This window comes from Vigna angularis, chromosome 4 (assembly GCF_016808095.1).
Source record: "Vigna angularis cultivar LongXiaoDou No.4 chromosome 4, ASM1680809v1, whole genome shotgun sequence".
In the NCBI taxonomy this organism is placed as follows: domain Eukaryota; kingdom Viridiplantae; phylum Streptophyta; class Magnoliopsida; order Fabales; family Fabaceae; genus Vigna; species Vigna angularis.
The window spans coordinates 14,162,485-14,182,157 of NC_068973.1; the positions used below are offsets into that span (position 1 = coordinate 14,162,485).

Consider the following 19,673-nt stretch of genomic DNA (forward strand, 5'->3'; position numbering starts at 1 on the left):
CTGTATAGCAGGATTCTTTAGAAAAAAATGAATTTTTGAACATGGAGATCAATGTTCCCGGTCAAAAAAGTTAAAAATGATGCTGAAATTTATTGGCTTGCAGAAACTAATAACTACCGTACACTGGCATTTCATAGATTTTCATAGATACAACTGAAATAAGTCCTGAGGGCAATGGCAAAACTCAAAGCAAAACTGTAGTCCCGCCAATATACAGCAAAAACAGCAAAAACTGTTCTAATGTATGTTGAGTTGGTGACTGTAAGCTATAGTTTTGTTGACTAATTAAATTTGCTATCTCTGGCTAAATGGAACACAAAATCTCTTCCCAATCATTAACATTACTTTAATTAACACTTCACAGCTCTCTTTTCCCCCAGACGTCTCCGCTTATATACAAACAAAATCTCAGGCTTGCTTCTCTTCTCTCCTAATCCTGCATCAGAACCTTCTTCCTTGGTTGACTGGCACCCCTTAAGCGAACCCTCCTCCTTGGAATTCTCTTTGTGCTTCAATTCATCTTCCACAGATTTTTCAGTTGTCATTATTATTTCTTGCTCCAGATCTTGAGCTAACACCTGAAGAAGCTCCATCGGCGTAGCAGCAGGATCAAGCTCCAAGCAACCTTTAGGAGCGTTGGGACCCTCTTCACCAGTAAGCAAGTATGAAGGTACCTGGTGTGAGAAACGAAACATCTGCGCCTTTGAAATATTCCTGACCTTTCTTGGATCAACATTCTGCCGAAATACCGTCTTGAAACCTGCAAGCTTGACAAGTGGGGCAACATTCACCCCTTGCTCTTCACTGTAGTCTTCAAGCACCTCCACCATGTCATATTTCTGTATGATTTCATCTTTAGTGAATTCATTCCAGTCAAGGGACCAGTTCCGATACAGTGCCCATACATCACCTTTCTTCGGATATATATGGACAACCCCTCTCGAACCCTTTGTCCATTTCACCCTGTGCGAAAAGGAGTTAAGAGTGCTATAATACACACGCTTTCCTATTCTGAACTCTCCACTGGTCTTAAGAAAGCCAGAACTGATCCACTTTATTGGGGCCAATTCATCATTGCTTTTGGTATTCAACCAGCTTATCCTCATATTCAGAGGATTCTTTGAGATTACATCATGGATTAAACAATAGAACCGGGGCATGCCATCATCATTGTCATATGCAGCCCAGACCTGGTTCTCACCAAAAGCACTTTCAATACGGTCTCCATCAAAATCATGGAAATCTGGGTCTGGAACATTCATAGAGAGAGAACCAGGAAGCTCAGGATCTGGATGAACAGAAAAACACTTCTTCCCGGCAGCCTTAGAATCAACAAATTCTAGCGCACCAGGCTTTAAACCATTCATTTCACAACTTTTCCCCCTCTCACTGATTTCTGAGTCAGTATTCTTTGACTTGTTTAGACTCTTTGATGCAGAAGAAGCTTTCAATTCACCAAGATTTTTAAGAATCTCCTTCCGAGCCTTTTCCATCAATAGGTGCTTCATTTGAAGCTGTGATACCTCCCTAACACCATTGCGTTTGTAAATTCCAGCAGCATTAACCCTTCCTGACCCAAATTCATTAGCCAAGTTTGTTCCTTCAGTTTGAGATACTGTTTTGCTTTCCATATCTCTTCCATCTCTACCTACTTTATGTTCATCAGTGGACCTTCTCTTCCTTGGCTTGTCACCTTTCATAATAGAATATGAACCAAAACCAGAGGACTGAAAAACTGAACCAGCACCAGTTCTCTCAGCAGCATGAATTTTCCCAATATGGGCATCCTCTAAAGACACTGTTGAATCTTCATGCATTCTCTTCAAATTTTCAGAAGATATCCTAAATGCACCAAGAGTTTCTGCAGCACTAGAAGCTGATGTTGGTATCCGGAAAGTGCCACTAGGCATAGAGAAAGGACCTGACCCATGTGCTGAATTGACAGCAGACATTGGTGTCCTTCCGGGAACATGATTTCCATTACTTCTTTCCATTCTGCTTAAGTTGAAGTTATGTTGCTTCATCTGAGAAATTATTGAAGAGGACGAACCATTTCTGTATCCAGGTGGAGGTGATGTCTCAGAAGCCACAAATGGCTTATGGCAACATGTACAGATAAGATCAGAGTTAATATAAACATTATGGTACTCAAACTTTGTCTTACAGAAGTTGCAAATGGTCCAAAATGTGGGTTTCAACAACACAGGCCTGAATAAACTACTATATAAACCATTCTGAGTAACTGGCGCAGATGGTTTCCCACCAGGATTACCATGATATGTTCGCCATAAATTGTACTTTTGGTCATATGTGGTCCTCTTGTCCTTATCAGATAATAAACTCCAAGCCTGTGAGATAAGGTTAAACGCCCCATCTGCACCTACAGATTTATTTTTATCAGGGTGCAGAGTAAGAGCCAGTTTCCTATATCGTCTTCGAATTGTTTCTTCATCAGCCAAGGGTTGCACACCAAGGATCCTGTACCAGTCAACTTCTCCATTAACCATTTTATCGGCTGCGATATACACCTCAATAGTTGCCAGAAATCGAGGAAGGCCATCAAGATTGGGATATAATTCTAGAGCCTTCATTGCAAGCATTCTTGCCCCACCAAAGTCCTTCTGTAAAAGCATCTTCTCTGCAAGTTCTTTTGCCCTTACGGCACCATCCTTTTTACATTCCATGCTAGCCAGTGTGTCTCTGCAAATGGCCACTAATTACACTTCTTTATTTCCTTCCTCAGAAGTATACATCAAGGTGATACCGACAAGGAGGTAGGACAATACCCAACAATAAAATTTAGACCCAGAATCTGACAGTTCCACATGCACAATGAAGACACTTCCTTCAATTACAGAAGCCCCAAGTAAACCCTATAAACATTAAAAAAGTGATACAACTAAATTAGCAACAAAACAAAAACAACCATGGCATAATGAATAATGGAATTTTTCGGAATGCATATTTCTCTACATTGATTTCCAGCATGTTTTCTAAACAATTAGGTAACTACAAATTCAATATACATATTGAGTATTGAATTTTCAAATTAAGCTTAACAATATCATGATATTAGATTGCCATCATATTTTCACATCCTCAGTCGCTTGCAACCTTCCCCAACCACAACCAAACCCTTGCTGATCGTGGAGAAGGAAATCGCAAAAGAAAGGATCATGTTGTAATCAAAAAGCGCAAATGCCAAAACACAGTTTCTACTTCCAATCACTTCTTTCATTATCAGGCTAACAAAACTAAGCATAGTTCTTCTTACAAGTAAATTCTCGCTAATGCAACTCTTCAAATGAACAGCTTTAACAAACATCCACGATTAACAATAAAGGCGATTAAAAACTAAACGTAAATTCAAAGGGGTCTATCCGATTCCATTCCACCTTTTGTTTTTTAAAACTGTTACTCAAAAACAATTCCATTCTGTTCATTACCAATTTATCATCTAAAATCTATCCAGTTTTGAAAATTGTTTCCAGAGAAAGTCTTTAAAAAAACCAAAAATTGAAACAAAAGAAAAATGGTTTCTCATCTTCATTTTTAATTTTCATCTTTTGCAACCTCTCATTCAATTCCGCACCCTACTTTGTGCCTTGCACCACCCTTGACATGCTGTCTGAGCAACCTTGCGTAATTGAATTCTGAAAATTACAAATATTTTTTGAAAAGAGAAAAATAAAACAAACCCTAAGGCTCCCACCAAAAAAGGGCGAACCACTCATGCAGCCCTTAAAATGAACAGACAAAAGCCGCAAGAAGGAACAATCAAAAACAGAGAAAAAAAAAGTTCAACATTTTGAATACTTCTAATCACAAAAAATTCAAGGTTTCAAAATTGTATACAGAAATGGATAGCCACACCGCACCGTCACAGTCGTGACAGCCACATTGGAGGTTCCGTTACGGTTACAAAAAAAAAATCAAATATACAAACACCGCCCAAGAAACAGAAAATCCCTTCAACATTGTTTCCCCAATGGAATCTACTACTACCACTACAGATATCATAATACGGAAAACCAAAACACAATCACATAATTCAAAACTACATTGATTCAGATAAAGAGAAAGCACAAGGAGAATCAGGTAAAGGCTTAACCTGGAGGCACACGAACGAAGCGTAGCGAGCAATTGAGTAGAGAAGGCTCTCTGTATTTTGTGAATGATTTGGAAAACGGTGGCTCCAGAGTTGAGCGAATTTGGGCTCCGATCAGAGTTTCAAAGCTTACTCTGTGCGGTGCATGTTAGGCCTTCATGGTGAGAGGTTTTTATACTGTTTCTCATACACCTCTGAAATGTTTTAAATAAGGCAAATATTTTTTGTTTTGACCTGATATATTACCATAATAACAAAATAATAAATAAATAAATAACCTACAAAAAAATCATCAGATTCATAAAAATCTTACCTGGTTTTAATTAAGATAATACATTAATACGATTATTATTACGCGTTTCTAATTAATGATTTTTAATTCAAATCTATTTTGAGAGGACGATAAGTCATGTCCTAAGTTTAAATTCGAAGCATATAAATTATTTTCTATTAAAATATGTATGGTATAAAAATTGAAGATATGGATCATAATCATGAAAATATATTTTTTTATCTTAGCAGTATATATATTGCTTTTAGTAAGTATTATAAGATGTTTATTTAAAGTAAAAGTTACAAAAAAATTTAAGAATGATACGAGACATTGGATAGAGACATATTAAAGTGAATTAATACGATTTAAGTAGTTTGATTTATTATGAATTGAATTAAAAATAATTAAATTAGTTTAATTTTTTTAATTTTTGGCGAATTATAAATTTAGTAATCTAATTTATAATTACTATTTAATAGATTAGGTGACTTAATTCAATTAAGAATGTTTTATTTTTTAAATTTATTTTATATATATTTAAAATAAAAGTAGATTGATTTAATTAAATTAATGCTATTAATTATATCTCCCTTATATTTTATTTTTCCCTCTCTTTTTTCGCTGAGACAGTATACAAATACTATAAACGCATTTACTCTGTCAAATGTATCATGGATTGGCTTTATATTTGTATTAATTTGTTTACGTATTTAAAATGGAAAGGAAATTTTAAATTTTTTTATTACATAACAATGTAATGTTTGTATTGCCATATCAATGTGTTTGTGAAACGGTGCTGTTTTTGTGAAAAAATGTTTCAATAAATTAACTAGTAATTAATGTGATAATATTGTTGTAGGATTGAATTTCTTGTATATGGTGACTTCAATAAAAGATAATTTAGTTTTATCAATAAAAGATAATTTAGTTTTATCAATAAAAGGTAGTCCAATCAATAATATTAGCCTCATAATTTATTTTATTTTCCTTTTTCTTCACCCTGCATGAGTGAGCCATTATGCAAATATTATAAATATACATTCCTCCATCAAATTAGCCTTACATTTTTTTTATTGACTTTACATATATTAAATCAATACTAATTGAAACATTATATTGCCATGTGTGTAGGGTAAATTTGTGTCGAGAAATGAGGCTTCTTCAACTAATTATTCTTGAAGTAATTGTTGTATAATTGAATTTCTTATAAAGGGTAACTTCAATTGAAGCTATTGGTATTTTAAAAGATAAAAAAAGTAATGTTATTAATATGATTAGCCTTATATCTTATTTTCCTTTTTTTCTCCACTTATATGAGACATTATACAGATATTACAAATGTGCCCCCCAATTTCATTTATATATAAAAAAAAGAAATAAATGAAATTTACTTTTTTAAGTTATTTATAGAATTTTCTAAGAAAATGATCTATGTATAATTTAATTTTAATTTATTGGTAAACTTTTTTTCCTATTATGGAAGTATTTTTAAGTTTACAAATAATCACAACATGCATGCTAATGTATCATTAATCTGTTTTAACATAGTTATAAATATAGATATGTACATGTACTAAAATTAACTTTTATATATGATTAGGGTTTGAGAAATTTGTTAATTTAATTAAAGGCTATAGGATCTTCTTTTATAATTGGAAGGTATTGATATGTCAAGAATCCTAACACAAATAATGTTAATTTATATTGATAAGAATTTAAAATATTATGCATAGATTTTATGACAATCAAATTGACAATAAATGCTCAACATGCATGATAACAACTAAAGAATTATTAATATGGAAATATCACTCACGGTAAATCAATGAAATCTTTTCATTATGCTAAAACCTACAATTTGATAAAGTTTTAGTATGCATGCAGGTGATGATCTATCCACAAAAAGAAAGAAAAAAATGAAGAGAACCTTAAACATTGTGTCGAAGCTTTTATAGCTGACAATGACAAATTAAAAACATTATTATATCTTATGGCTAACATGTTATATATATTTTTTTCAATCAATGCATATTGTTTTTCAAATAATTGGATGCTACATATTATGTAAATAATTCTACCACAAAAATAATGTTGATAATTTTTTTTGAGATTTTGAAGCATTCTTCATAAATTATTTCCTAGCAGCCAAATTTGTAATTAATTATTTATTTTAATATAAAATATATATTAACAAAATATTATATTTATTTCATTAATCATTTATTTTATTATAACAATAAAATATATTTATAAATATTTAATTATTATATATAATGTTAATTCAAAAATATATAATAAAATTAATTGATTAAATATATATTTTTCCTTATTAAACTAATTATTAAATATTAAAATAAATTATTTTATAAAATATTAAAATTCAAATTATTTATTATATTATAATTTAAAAGTAAATATTTTATTATATATTTACAAATAAGCTTAGACTAAACATCATTATTTTGACATCTCTTTTATACCAATAGTTTCCAAAGCTAATCAATCACTTGTCATTATAAAAAATTATAAAAAAATATGGGAGACCACACAATGCCCATGTTACACTTCATTAAACATAAACAAAATTTACCTATTATAAAAAAGAAAAATGGAGGTAAACATTAAAGTAGTTATATTGTTTTATTTAAATAAAAAGTTAAATTAGTTAACTTATACATTATGAGAAACTTTGAATAAGACATGCTTACAAAAATACAAACATTGATGTCATCTCTCTCTAAAACTATAAGAAATCAATAATTGATCTAAGAAATCAATAATTGATCTAAAAAGTATGACAAACTAAAGTAAAATGACTTTCTAACCAAAGTTTATGAAAGTTTTCCCTCCAAACATACTCCAAAACAAAAACAACTCACGTAAGTAGAAGTCTGCACCCCTAAAAAGATGAAAAATTATTCACAGATTTACCTCGATTTTCTCTAAAACTACAACTACATGTAGCTAAACAAAGATAGTTTTTGGTTGCACCAGTAATATTTACTTTGAGTCAATTAACATATGAAACTTGTCATATTATATCTGTAAATGAAACCACCATATCCTCCCTAGTTTGAATATTAATTTTTTTAGCTCAAAAAAAAATCAAAGACAATATTACTCCCTTCTTTGATTTATTCTCAAAAATACACTCCAACTCTTTAATTTGAAAAATAGTAGAAGTAAAAGCTATTGGAACCTAAATTTTACTATGATCTGTCATTCTCCAAATCATCAAGATAATCGCAGTCATGATTGATAACTACTTTAATCACTTTAAACAAAAGACTACTAGGAAACTTCATAAATTTAACAACTATATCCAAAGAGAAAAACTACAAATCCTAAAAACTCTCTTCAACTCTTCCCACAACCACATAACAATATAATAGTTAAAGAACAAATAGAAAAACATACAATATTATTACCACACAAATAACACAAAGTATAAAACCACACCCCCTTTTATAACTTCAAAATGAATAGTTAAACAACGATGATACAACACCTTCCAAAGAACCAAAGTTTTAATTGGTGCACAACATCGAACCAAATCAAATTACCTCATTCTACACATTCCATTCCAAAAGAGTAACAAATTTTTGCAACTTTTCGAGAAAGTAAACCAATATCATCCAAAATCCAATTAAGCATATCTTTACCTTCATTAACTATCAAAGAAGAAAAATCTCATAAATTATCAACAAAAGAAGGAAAGTTCCAATAAGTACCTGTCGCAACCGGAATCGCGACGGGACGACGATCCATAAAATAAAACGGATTTTGAAAAAAAGATTTGGAGTCGCCACCATAGTTTATTCTGGAAAACTACGGAAAAACCATAAAATGATAAGGCATGGTCTGCAAAAATGAGATTCTAAGTTCGGGAGTCGGTTACTGTCAGAGCGGCTGCAGCGGAATGGTTAGCGTGGGAACAAACCAAGAGGGAGGGTGAATTGGTTATATTCAAATATTATCCCTTTTTAATATTTTTCTCTTAATTTCTTACTAAGCAGATAATTAAACTTAAATAACAGAGTAAGGGAAAGAGAAAAATTACACAGGTATTTTATCCTGGTTCAGATCACTAGGATCCTACGTCCAGTCGCTTATCTCAAACAAGATAAACCTCTTTCACTATCACAAAACTATTACAAATATTAGTCACACAGAAAAACAATTTGTAACAGTTTAGAAATTACCACCTCTCTTGAAACCACAAGAGATGAACTTACACCTCCTTTGAATCTTCACAAAGGATGATCACCTCCTTCGAATGCTTCACGAAGGATGATTCTCTTCCAGACACTTCCTCAGACACACCAAGGATGATCAAGCTATTCCTCTGTCACCGCAGTACCACTTCAGGACTTTGCAGACAAGAGTTTCCTTAGCTTCAGCAATTTCACAGAGTTCTCAAAAGAGTTCAGAGTACTTGAGCACAAGGGAAGAGTTTCTGTGTCTCTGGTTCTTCTTCTTGAGAGGAAATGAGAGTCTATTTATAGACTCATCCAAAGGCTCTTCCATTTACTAAAAGACAAACTTAACGGCTAGTTTCTCCAACGGCCATAAACGGCTAGTTTGTCCAACGGTCATAAACGGCTAGTTTGTCCAACGGTCATAAACGGCTAGTTTCTTCAATAGTCATAAACGACTAGTTTCTTCAACGACTAGTTTCTCCCACGTCCGTGTTAAGTGCGATACTCTTACCGTTAACCGTCACTATTCACGTGAATAGTGTTACTATTCATGTGAATAGTACTATAGTGTTTTGTTGCAATGATTTACTATAGTAATTTTACAAAACACTTTTCTTTTTCTTATCTAAGTCCTATACATATTTCCTATAGTATTACAAAAGCTTTCCAAAGCAATACAAGTCTTCATAACATCTTGAATCTTGATTTCTCTTGATTTGGACATTATCAAAACTTCATCTTCATCATTTTGCTAACAGTTACGTGTAGGGAAGGTATTAGCACCCTACAACGGCTGCCTGAAGGCAGTACCTTTGATTAAACGTGCAAAGTCGATGTGGTTTTAAAAATGATTATTATTCCCCGAATATAAGATTACAAGACGATGCAAAGAAAAATATATTTTTTATTTTTTAGGAAGCCCGACAAGGATTGACCTTGCTCCTACGTATTCTCATGTGAGAAATCAGGGGTACGTAGTTTTTTTAAAAAACTGCTTGAAAATTTGTTTGGAAATTGTTTGAGAATTTTATTTGTAAAATGATTTTGGATTTTTGGGAAAGTGAACCTGACAAGGTCTGGCCTTGCTCCTACGTATCTCCACTTTTGATGGAGAATCAAGGATCACGTAGTTCTGGCTAGCAATATTGATTGTTGTTTGAAAATGTGGATGTTTTTAGTTTTTGAAGATTTTTATATTTTTTGGTATTTTTTTGATGTAATATTTAGATTTTTTTGCGTAATGAGCACTAGGCTGATGCGTACGATCGCACGAGCACTCATACGGCTTTTTCTTTGTTTTTTATTGTTTTGCGTAATGAGTACTAGGCTGATGCGTACGATCGCACGAGCACTCACACGACTTTTTTATTATTTTTTATTGTTTTGCGAAATGAGTACTAGGCTGATGCGTACGATCGCACGAGCACTCATACGACTTTTTTTTGTTTATTTTATATTTTGGGTAACGAGTACTAGGCTGATGCGTACGATCGCACAAGTACTCATACCGATATTTATTATTACATGTTTTTAAAGTTTTATATTTTTTATTTTTTTTATTAAGAAAGAGAGATGAGTTGAAATATCTATGACGTAAAAATATCAAAAAGCATAGGATAAAATTGTGGTAGAAAATAGGATAAATTTATGAACTAAAAAATGATCAAAATGAATATAAGTAGAATGAAAAGAAAATGTGTACCTTGTTAAAGATTTGAAAGATGAAGCAAGACTTTGCTTGTAATAAGTTGTGAGAAGAGGTTGATTGATGGTGAAGAAGATGAATTTGTAGTAGAAATGTGGTATGGGATTTACTATGTATAGAGAGATTAGGAAATAGTAAAATGTGAGAGAAAAATGAAGTAGAGTTTTGGGATGGAATGAAGAGATTTTGAGAGAGAAGATATGGATATTATGTAATTTTTGTGTGTGTGTGAAGTGAAGAGAATGTAGGTATTTATAGAGTTAAGGATGAAGAAAGTTGATGAATAAAAATAATATAATAAGTTGGTGGAAAATTTAGATGAAATAAAATATAATAAAAAAAAGATGAATAGAAAAAGTTAATGTGGAAAATAAGTGAAAGAAGTAATATAAAAAGTTTGTGGAAAAATTAGGTGAAATAAAATATAGTGAATAGTAAAAGTTAATGTGGAAAATAAGTGAAAGAAATAATATAAAAACTTGGTGGAGAAATTAGGTGTGGAAATTAAGTGAAAGAAATAATATAAAAAGGTGGTGGAGAAATTAGGTATGGAAATTAAGTGAAAGAAATAATATAAAAAGTTGGTGGAGAAAGTAGGTAAAATAAAATATAGTGAATAGTAAAAGTTAATGTGGAAAATAAGTGAAAGAAATAATATAAAAAGTTGGTGGAGAAATTAGGTGTGGAAATTAAGTGGAAGAAATAATATAAAAAGTTGGTGGAGAAATTGGGTGAAATAAAATATAGTGAATAGTAAAAGTTAATGTGGAAAATAAGTGAAAGAAATAATATAAAAAGTGGGTGGAAAAATAAGGTGGAGAAAAATGGATAATAAAAAATGTTGATGGAGAAGATATAATTAAAAAATGTAAGTGGAATAATTAGAAAAGTTGATATATAAAATTAATATGGAAATGATGTGGAAAAAGTAAATGAAAAAAGTAGATGATGTGGAGGGTGAGGTGGATGGTGATGTGGAGAATGGGGTGTGATAAGAAAAGATGGGTGGTGAGGAAGTAAAAAAAGTGAGATTATTTTGGGCCATTGGATTAAGTGTTTAAAAGAAAATTTAGGGGTGCAAAAAGTAAAATAAATAGTTTTTTTCATTTTGGTTTATTTTTGATTATTTTTTTTTTGTGATAAATTATATTTATCCGGACGAAATTGGGTGTTGACAGTACCTATCCAAGTTGAGGTAACAACAAAATATAATCTTACTATGTAAAAATAAGAAATTCTAGTTAATAAAAATATGCAAATGTTAGAACAACAACTATCATTGCAAAGATTAATACAATCACTAGTATTTTTAAGAGCAACATCATATGCATTTTTAAAATACATAATTGATGATGAGTTAAAGAACATATATTTATGATACTGATACGCTATCGTTGAAGCTATCAAATTAATACTACTTTTCAAGACAACTTGCAATACCTGAAGTACCGCATTCAACATCTGATTAGAGTTAGACGGATCAACACTTAAGGAAGGAGGAGATCTAGATGCCATCTTCTGTTCACACAGAGAGAAAGATTAGTCTAACTCAAAGAAACTTATATAACTTCTTACACAATGACCAAAATATACACTCGCAAACAGTGCACACCCACAACCTACAGGTTCCTAAGGAAGAACTGCTCTGATACCATTAATGTAACATCCCGATTATATAATAACCAATATTATATAATAAAGACGTTAACATCCAAGTATAGAGAACAGTCGGAGTATGACGTGTAACTAAATGTGAAATTACAGTCATCCAGAAATAAAAGAAACTGAAAATTTAAACTTGAACAGTTGAAAGGATTAAACACTACAAGTGTTCAATCAGGAAATTCCTAAGAAGACTACTCCGCAACTTCAGTAACCTCCAGCTCTTGCTCCAAGGGAATCTCCGCGACAACATTTGCTCCCATCCAAGTGGATGATCATCGCCAAAGAATCATACCCAAACAGCACACAACACAAACAATGCAAGGGTGAGCTAGATATAAAAAGCATGTTACACATATAGCACAATTTATTCATGTTATCATACTTAGATTCGTATAAAAGAACAATTAGAGCATACTCATTAAACCAAAATTTCACCCACTCACACAACATGCAAAAGTCATCCAAACATGGTAAACTAACATCACAAGACTTGTTACTTTATACCCCGACTCTTCCGGACTAGAATGATTACCGAGCTATGGCGGGTCTTGCACTCGTGGTGGCTTTATGAAACTTGGGCACTACCGCCCTGGCACTACCGCCTGGTGAAACTTTGGGCACTACCGCCCGGCCACAATCACGAGGTTAATCCGTTATCACTCACCTTGGATCATATGGAAGCACCCAAGACTAGGACCTCCTGCTACTCCTCACCACATGGTTCAATCCTCTCTACATGAGAAGAAAGACCATTGGAGTTTCAGGATGACCCCCAAAACTGAGCTACCATGTAATCATTCTATACAACCCCAAAACACCACCATGTATCCTCTCCTTGAGGATCATGGAATTACGTCTATGAATCATACTGTTACTTTAAACCTTATCCCAAGTCATGAATAATCAGATACCCCCATAATATCACATCAAATCCAACATATCTCATATACTTTTAGAATAATTCATTTCCACGATCATACTAATCATTTCACACACTTAATTCAATCCAAAACAACAACAATTAGCCTTGGAACCCAACATTAAAAGCTTAGGACGAACGCTACAAGAACGTACGCTATCAGATTGCAAACTGTAAGGTCGAGTACAGTTTGGACGAACGTTATGAAACCGAACGCTATTAATAGGAACGCTCGCTACTACGCAGGGACGCTCGCTAACTGAGAACCAGCAACATCAAGACCGAACGCTCACTAATACCTATGACGCTCGCTGCCTGAGAACCAGCAACATTAAGACCGAACGCTCGCTGCTACAAAGGGACGAACGCTCAAAAAGATGAACACTATCTGATCATTAGGAATACTGTCTGGACGAACGCTCAAAAAGCCGAACACTATCAGATCACTATCAGATCACTACGAATTCTTTTTGGACGAACGCACATATGGATAAAATCTTACGAGAAACAAATACTGTTTTGGACGAACGCATATATGGATCAAATACAAATTTTGTTTGGACGAGCAGTAAGAAAAGTGAACATAGTCAGACTAACACAGTTTGGACGAACGCACATAGATCAATTTCTACGAAAACAAATAAGTAAACACCTTTTGGACGAACGTATATAGATCAAATATTACGAGGTCAAATACTGTTGGGACGAGCGGTAAGAAAATGAACGTAGTCCGACTGACTCGGTTTGGACGAACGTATATATGGTTCAAATACTACAAGATCATATAGATAAACATTGTTTGAACGAACACATACTGTTTGGCGAACGTACAATCACTAAGTTACTAAGACCGAACGCTACACTCACCATGAAGGACGAACGCTCAATTTAATAATTAAGGACGAACGCGAATTCTCGTAACACCAAAACCGAATGCGCGTACTATTTGGCCGACCACTAATTGGTCGAGCCATTTGGAACGAATGCGCGTTCTGCAGAATTCTGCAGAATCGAACTGAGATTTCCAGAAACCCAGAAACCCCAAATTTTCATCCCCAAATTTCCAGATTTGCATCAAACACAGTATATATCAACAATCAAACAAAAGATCTAGCTCCCCTTACCTCTTGAAGACTCTCTTTGCAAACCTTGAATTTATCTCCTTTAAGACTTTTAGCATCAAGGCCTCTTTGCAATACCAGCAACTCTGAACTTCACCTCTCTGACAAAAATTGCAGCAAGTATTTTACTCCCCCGTGCAGAACCCCTTACCCCCTTTTATCACCTATGCACAAAGCTTGTTGAATGGTGCCAAAAATGAGAGCAAAACCTGGACGTTTGCTCCCCATTTTCCAAATAAAACAAAACTTCCTCTTTCTATGGGTGGCTGGTGCTTCTCAGATTGCTCCCCCCCATCCCCTTTTTATAATAATAAAAATTTAGGTCCTTACATTCTCCCCAACACAAAAATTTTCGTCCTCGAAAATTTATCACTTCAAGGAAACTAATGGGGTCATGACTGTTCCATAAGATTCACTAGTTCCCTTGTAGAGTCACATGCTATCTTATCTCAAATTACTACAACTAATGAATATTTCACACTTCCAAAATGTGGGAAAGATGAGATACTACTACCAAATTTTTATTATTATTATTATTTTATTTTATTTTTCTTTAACCGATACTATTGAAGAATCCGGTATGCATGACCGGAACTGTGGGCACAATGAGGTTTTTTGCTATAAAATGAGGTGCTAGCCGCGTTGGGTGACACTTGGAAACGTTGAGATTTTGGAGCGTGTGAGAGAGAGATCTTCTTAGTGAGAGAGTTTGTGAGATCTGAACGCCTGAGTGTTGGAGATCGGAGAGCTTGAACGCGAGATCGAAAACCTTTCCAGCCAAACTTCAACTTCATGTTCCAAGGCTTTGCTTCGTTGCGAGTAAGTACTTCTTTTCTCTTATCTCTTCCTTTCCTTTACCCCGCTTCTCCTTCTTCTTTACTTCTTCCTTCTTTTCTTTCTTTTCTCCTCTCTGCTTCCTTTTATGTACTTTTTCTTTTCTGAGCTTTTATTACTCGCAATTATATTCTGCTCTCTTCTTTACTTTCCGCTTGTTATTTACTTCTGCTCCTTTACTTGCTTTCTTCTTCTACTATTTTTCATTTTTTTATTAACTAAAACTAAGAACACACTGTCTTAACAAAGATAAGGGTATATCGGCTGGAAACCAGACGTTAATCTCCCTTCGTTTGAAGGTATGGCAGAGACAATCGGGTAGAACAACGCCACGTACCCCATAAAAATGAAACTTAGAAAAAGAAAACTTTATTTGTATGAACAAAATGGACACGAACAAACTTGAATGTAGATCCGTTTAGGAACATTTGCGAGGACCGTGAAACAGATCTATTTTTGGACATTGAGACTTCAAAAATTGGACAATGAAAATTGAACTAAAAAGAAGAAGCAAAATGAAAAACTTAACTTAAATTGGAACCTGACTTCACTGTAATAAATCTTTTTACTTTTACTTTACTTTATGCATAAAAACTTAGAAAATGGATATGGAAGCCAAGACAGTTCATAAACGATGGCGGTCCACCCCGGAACAAGTTAGAATCTTGCTAAACATCTACAACCATGGGATCATCAATCCTAGTCGAGATCAAGTTTGCGAGATTACAGGACGATTCCAGGAGTACGGGGAAGTCGGAGAATACAGCGTCTATTGTTGGTTTCAAAACCATGGAAATCGGGTGAAGAATCGAGGCTGGCACCAAAGCATCCCTGGTACATCTGGATCTTCATTTTCCCTCCTTCCTCCATATATGTATGGTAAATCTTCTTTCCTTTCCTCTTCTTTCCCTTTTATTTATTTTATTTAACTCTGACTACCATTTTTTTTTCACTTCCGCAGATCCTTCATGGGTACTTCCACAGACTCCGAAGCTCTTAGATCTCTTTCCCATTCCCGTTATACGCAAAGAAGAAGAGAGAGTTACTCAACCCATGCCGTTTCGCACCCAAGCTCCTTCCACAAAGCTTTCCTTGAGGTTGTCGCTCGCCAATCAGCAGTCTCCTTAAGGGGATTATTTTTATTTATTTACTGTATTTTATGGACTGTACTCTTAATGGTCACTTGTGGCCAACTCGCGAACATTTTATTTTAATTATGCAATGTATGACCTTTATCTGCTTTGCTCTTTATGTATGTTTGTTTAACGTGGGTGGTACCATTTTCACACGAATATTAAGGTATCTGGTTATAACTATGAGATTTGGAAAAATATGTAGTCCCCATGACCTTATAGACTTGAGTTAATGAAATATATGATATTTGTCATATCATACACTATTGTCTTATTCATTTCCAAAAATAAAATTTAATTCCTTCAAAGTATTTGCACAAATTATACCACTAACCGCACCAAGCAATATAACCATTAAAGCATCACAATTGAATTTGAAACACCCTAACTCGTATATACTTATATATCACAATTTCCGTTGAGCTAACACCACAAAACAATGGCTCCATTCCTAACATCCGTCAAGACTTCCTTGATCGAGATCAGCTCCAAACCATCTGAGTCGGGAAACACCAACTACTTTCGACCACAGTCAAGAAGAATATGGTTGACAGTCAACCAATCCATTCCCAGAATGACATCCAGGCCTTGAAGAGATAAAGAGATCAAGTTCACCATGAACTTGCATCCGGCGACGATAATTGAGCATCCAACACAAACTGAACTGGTCGGGATTTGTCCTGATGCTGGGGTAAAACCACCAGTTCGAATCCTTGATCACTCACTAGTATACTAAAGTATTCTAAACAAAGCATTCCTTCTCTTCAATCTTCACCCCGAGTTTAGGGTAGTCTCTCTCGTAGTGAACACCACCACCTTGATAACACGTTATTGATGTAGGTACAAGCGGTTGGGGTTGCTGATAGGGTTTCTTGCCTTGCTTTTCCCCAAATGATTTGTTCTTCTGAGTCTTGTCAACTCGACTTTGATTTCGATTCACATCCAAAATCTCTAAACCATGGGTCTACTTCATCGACACTAGTATCGCCACAAAATTTAGTTGTGTAGAAGAAAATTCTCTAGGCTCCACTCTTAAACAGGAATGACAGAGGGAAAAGCACCTTGAGTGGTTCTGCCACTAGTCAACACTTCAATGAATTGTTTTTGAATGTTCTTAGAGGCCACTCTCGCGTTCTCGGCAGATACCCTCGCGACTTCTAGATTCTGTAACGCAATGGTCTTTTGTTGCACCAATGCAGCATTTTGTTGTTGCAATGCCTGAAGTACCGCATTCAACATCTGATTAGAGTCAGACAGATCAACACTTAAGGAAGGAGGAGATCTAGATGCCATCTTCTGTTCACACAGAGAGAAAGACTATTAGTCTAACTCAAAGAAACTTATATAACTTCTTACACAATGACCAGAATATACACTCGCAAACAGTGCACACCCACAACCTACAGGTTCCTAAGGAAGAACTGCTCTGATACCATTAATGTAACATCCCGATTATATAATAACCAATATTATATAATAAAGACGTTAACATCCAAGTATAGAGAACAGTCGGAGTATGACGTGTAACTAAATGTGAAATTACAGTCATCCAGAAATAAAAGAAACTGAAAATTTAAACTTGAACAGTTGAAAGGATTAAACACTACAAGTGTTCAATCAGGAAATTCCTAAGAAGACTACTCCGCAACTTCAGTAACCTCCAGCTCTTGCTCCAAGGGAATCTCCGCGACAACATTTGCTCCCATCCAAGTGGATGATCATCGCCAAAGAATCATACCCAAACAGCACACAACACAAACAATGCAAGGGTGAGCTAGATATAAAAAGCATGTTACACATATAGCACAATTTATTCATGTTATCATACTTAGATTCGTATAAAAGAACAATTAGAGCATACTCATTAAACCAAAATTTCACCCACTCACACAACATGCAAAAGTCATCCAAACATGGTAAACTAACATCACAAGACTTGTTACTTTATACCCCGACTCGTCCGGACTAGAATGATTACCGAGCTATGGCGGGTCTTGCACTCGTGGTGGCTTTATGAAACTTGGGCACTACCGCCCTGGCACTACCGCCTGGTGAAACTTTGGGCACTACCGCCCGGCCACAATCACGAGGTTAATCCGTTATCACTCACCTTGGATCATATGGAAGCACCCAAGACTAGGACCTCCTGCTACTCCTCACCACATGGTTCAATCCTCTCTACATGAGAAGAAAGACCATTGGAGTTTCAGGATGACCCCCAAAACTGAGCTACCATGTAATCATTCTATACAACCCCAAAACACCACCATGTATCCTCTCCTTGAGGATCATGGAATTACGTCTATGAATCATACTGTTACTTTAAACCTTATCCCAAGTCATGAATAATCAGATACCCCCATAATATCACATCAAATCCAACATATCTCATATACTTTTAGAATAATTCATTTCCACGATCATACTAATCATTTCACACACTTAATTCAATCCAAAACAACAACAATTAGCCTTGGAACCCAACATTAAAAGCTTAGGACGAACGCTACAAGAACGTACGCTATCAGATTGCAAACTGTAAGGTCGAGTACAGTTTGGACGAACGTTATGAAACCGAACGCTATTAATAGGAACGCTCGCTACTACGCAGGGACGCTCGCTAACTGAGAACCAGCAACATCAAGACCGAACGCTCACTAATACCTATGACGCTCGCTGCCTGAGAACCAGCAACATTAAGACCGAACGCTCGCTGCTACAAAGGGACGAACGCTCAAAAAGACGAACACTATCTGATCATTAGGAATACTGTCTGGACGAACGCTCAAAAAGCCGAACACTATCAGATCACTATCAGATCACTACGAATTCTTTTTGGACGAACGCACATATGGATAAAATCTTACGAGAAACAAATACTGTTTTGGACGAACGCATATATGGATCAAATACAAATTTTTGTTTGGACGAGCAGTAAGAAAAGTGAACATAGTCAGACTAACACAGTTTGGACGAACGCACATAGATCAATTTCTACGAAAACAAATAGGTAAACACCTTTTGGACGAACGTATATAGATCAAATATTACGAGGTCAAATACTGTTGGGACGAGCGGTAAGAAAATGAACGTAGTCCGACTGACTCGGTTTGGACGAACGTATATATGGTTCAAATACTACAAGATCATATAGATAAACATTGTTTGAACGAACACATACTGTTTGGCGAACGTACAATCACTAAGTTACTAAGACCGAACGCTACACTCACCATGAAGGACGAACGCTCAATTTAATATTTAAGGACGAACGCGAATTTTCGTAACACCAAAACCGAACGCGCGTACTATTTGGCCGACCACTAATTGGTCGAGCCATTTGGAACGAACGCACGTTCTGCAGAATTCTGCAGAATCGAACTGAGATTTCCAGAAACCCAGAAACCCCAAATTTTCATCCCCAAATTTCCAGATTTGCATCAAACACAGTATATATCAACAATCAAACAAAAGATCTAGCTCCCCTTACCTCTTGAAGACTCTCTTTGCAAACCTTGAATTTATCTCCTTTAAGACTTTTAGCACCAAGGCCTCTTTGCAATACCAGCACCTCTGAACTTCACCTCTCTGACAAAAATTGCAGCCAGTATTTTACTGCCCCGTGCAGAACCCCTTACCCCCTTTTATCACCTATGCACAAAGCTTGTTGAATGGTGCCAAAAATGAGAGCAAAACCTGGACGTTTGCTCCCCAT

The 19,673-nt window shown here is 35.0% G+C and overlaps 2 protein-coding genes across 2 annotated transcripts; one reads left to right on the plus strand and one right to left on the minus strand.

Annotated features, from left to right (window-relative positions):
* Positions 1-84: 84 nt before the first annotated feature.
* LOC108330822 (uncharacterized) lies at positions 85-4,261 on the minus strand. The gene is made up of 2 exons (XM_017565388.2): positions 4,112-4,261; positions 85-2,873 (listed from the first exon to the last, which is right to left on the minus strand). Exon 2 carries the CDS (start codon positions 2,682-2,684, stop codon positions 351-353), a length of 2,334 nt encoding a protein of 777 aa, XP_017420877.1. The 5' UTR covers positions 2,685-2,873; positions 4,112-4,261; the 3' UTR covers positions 85-350.
* Positions 4,262-15,427: 11,166 nt separating this feature from the next.
* On the plus strand, positions 15,428-15,953 carry LOC108330268 (WUSCHEL-related homeobox 8). Its single transcript, XM_017564763.1, has 2 exons — positions 15,428-15,704; positions 15,787-15,953. Exons 1-2 carry the CDS (start codon positions 15,428-15,430, stop codon positions 15,951-15,953), a joined length of 444 nt encoding a protein of 147 aa, XP_017420252.1.
* The last annotated feature ends 3,720 nt before the right edge of the window (positions 15,954-19,673 follow it).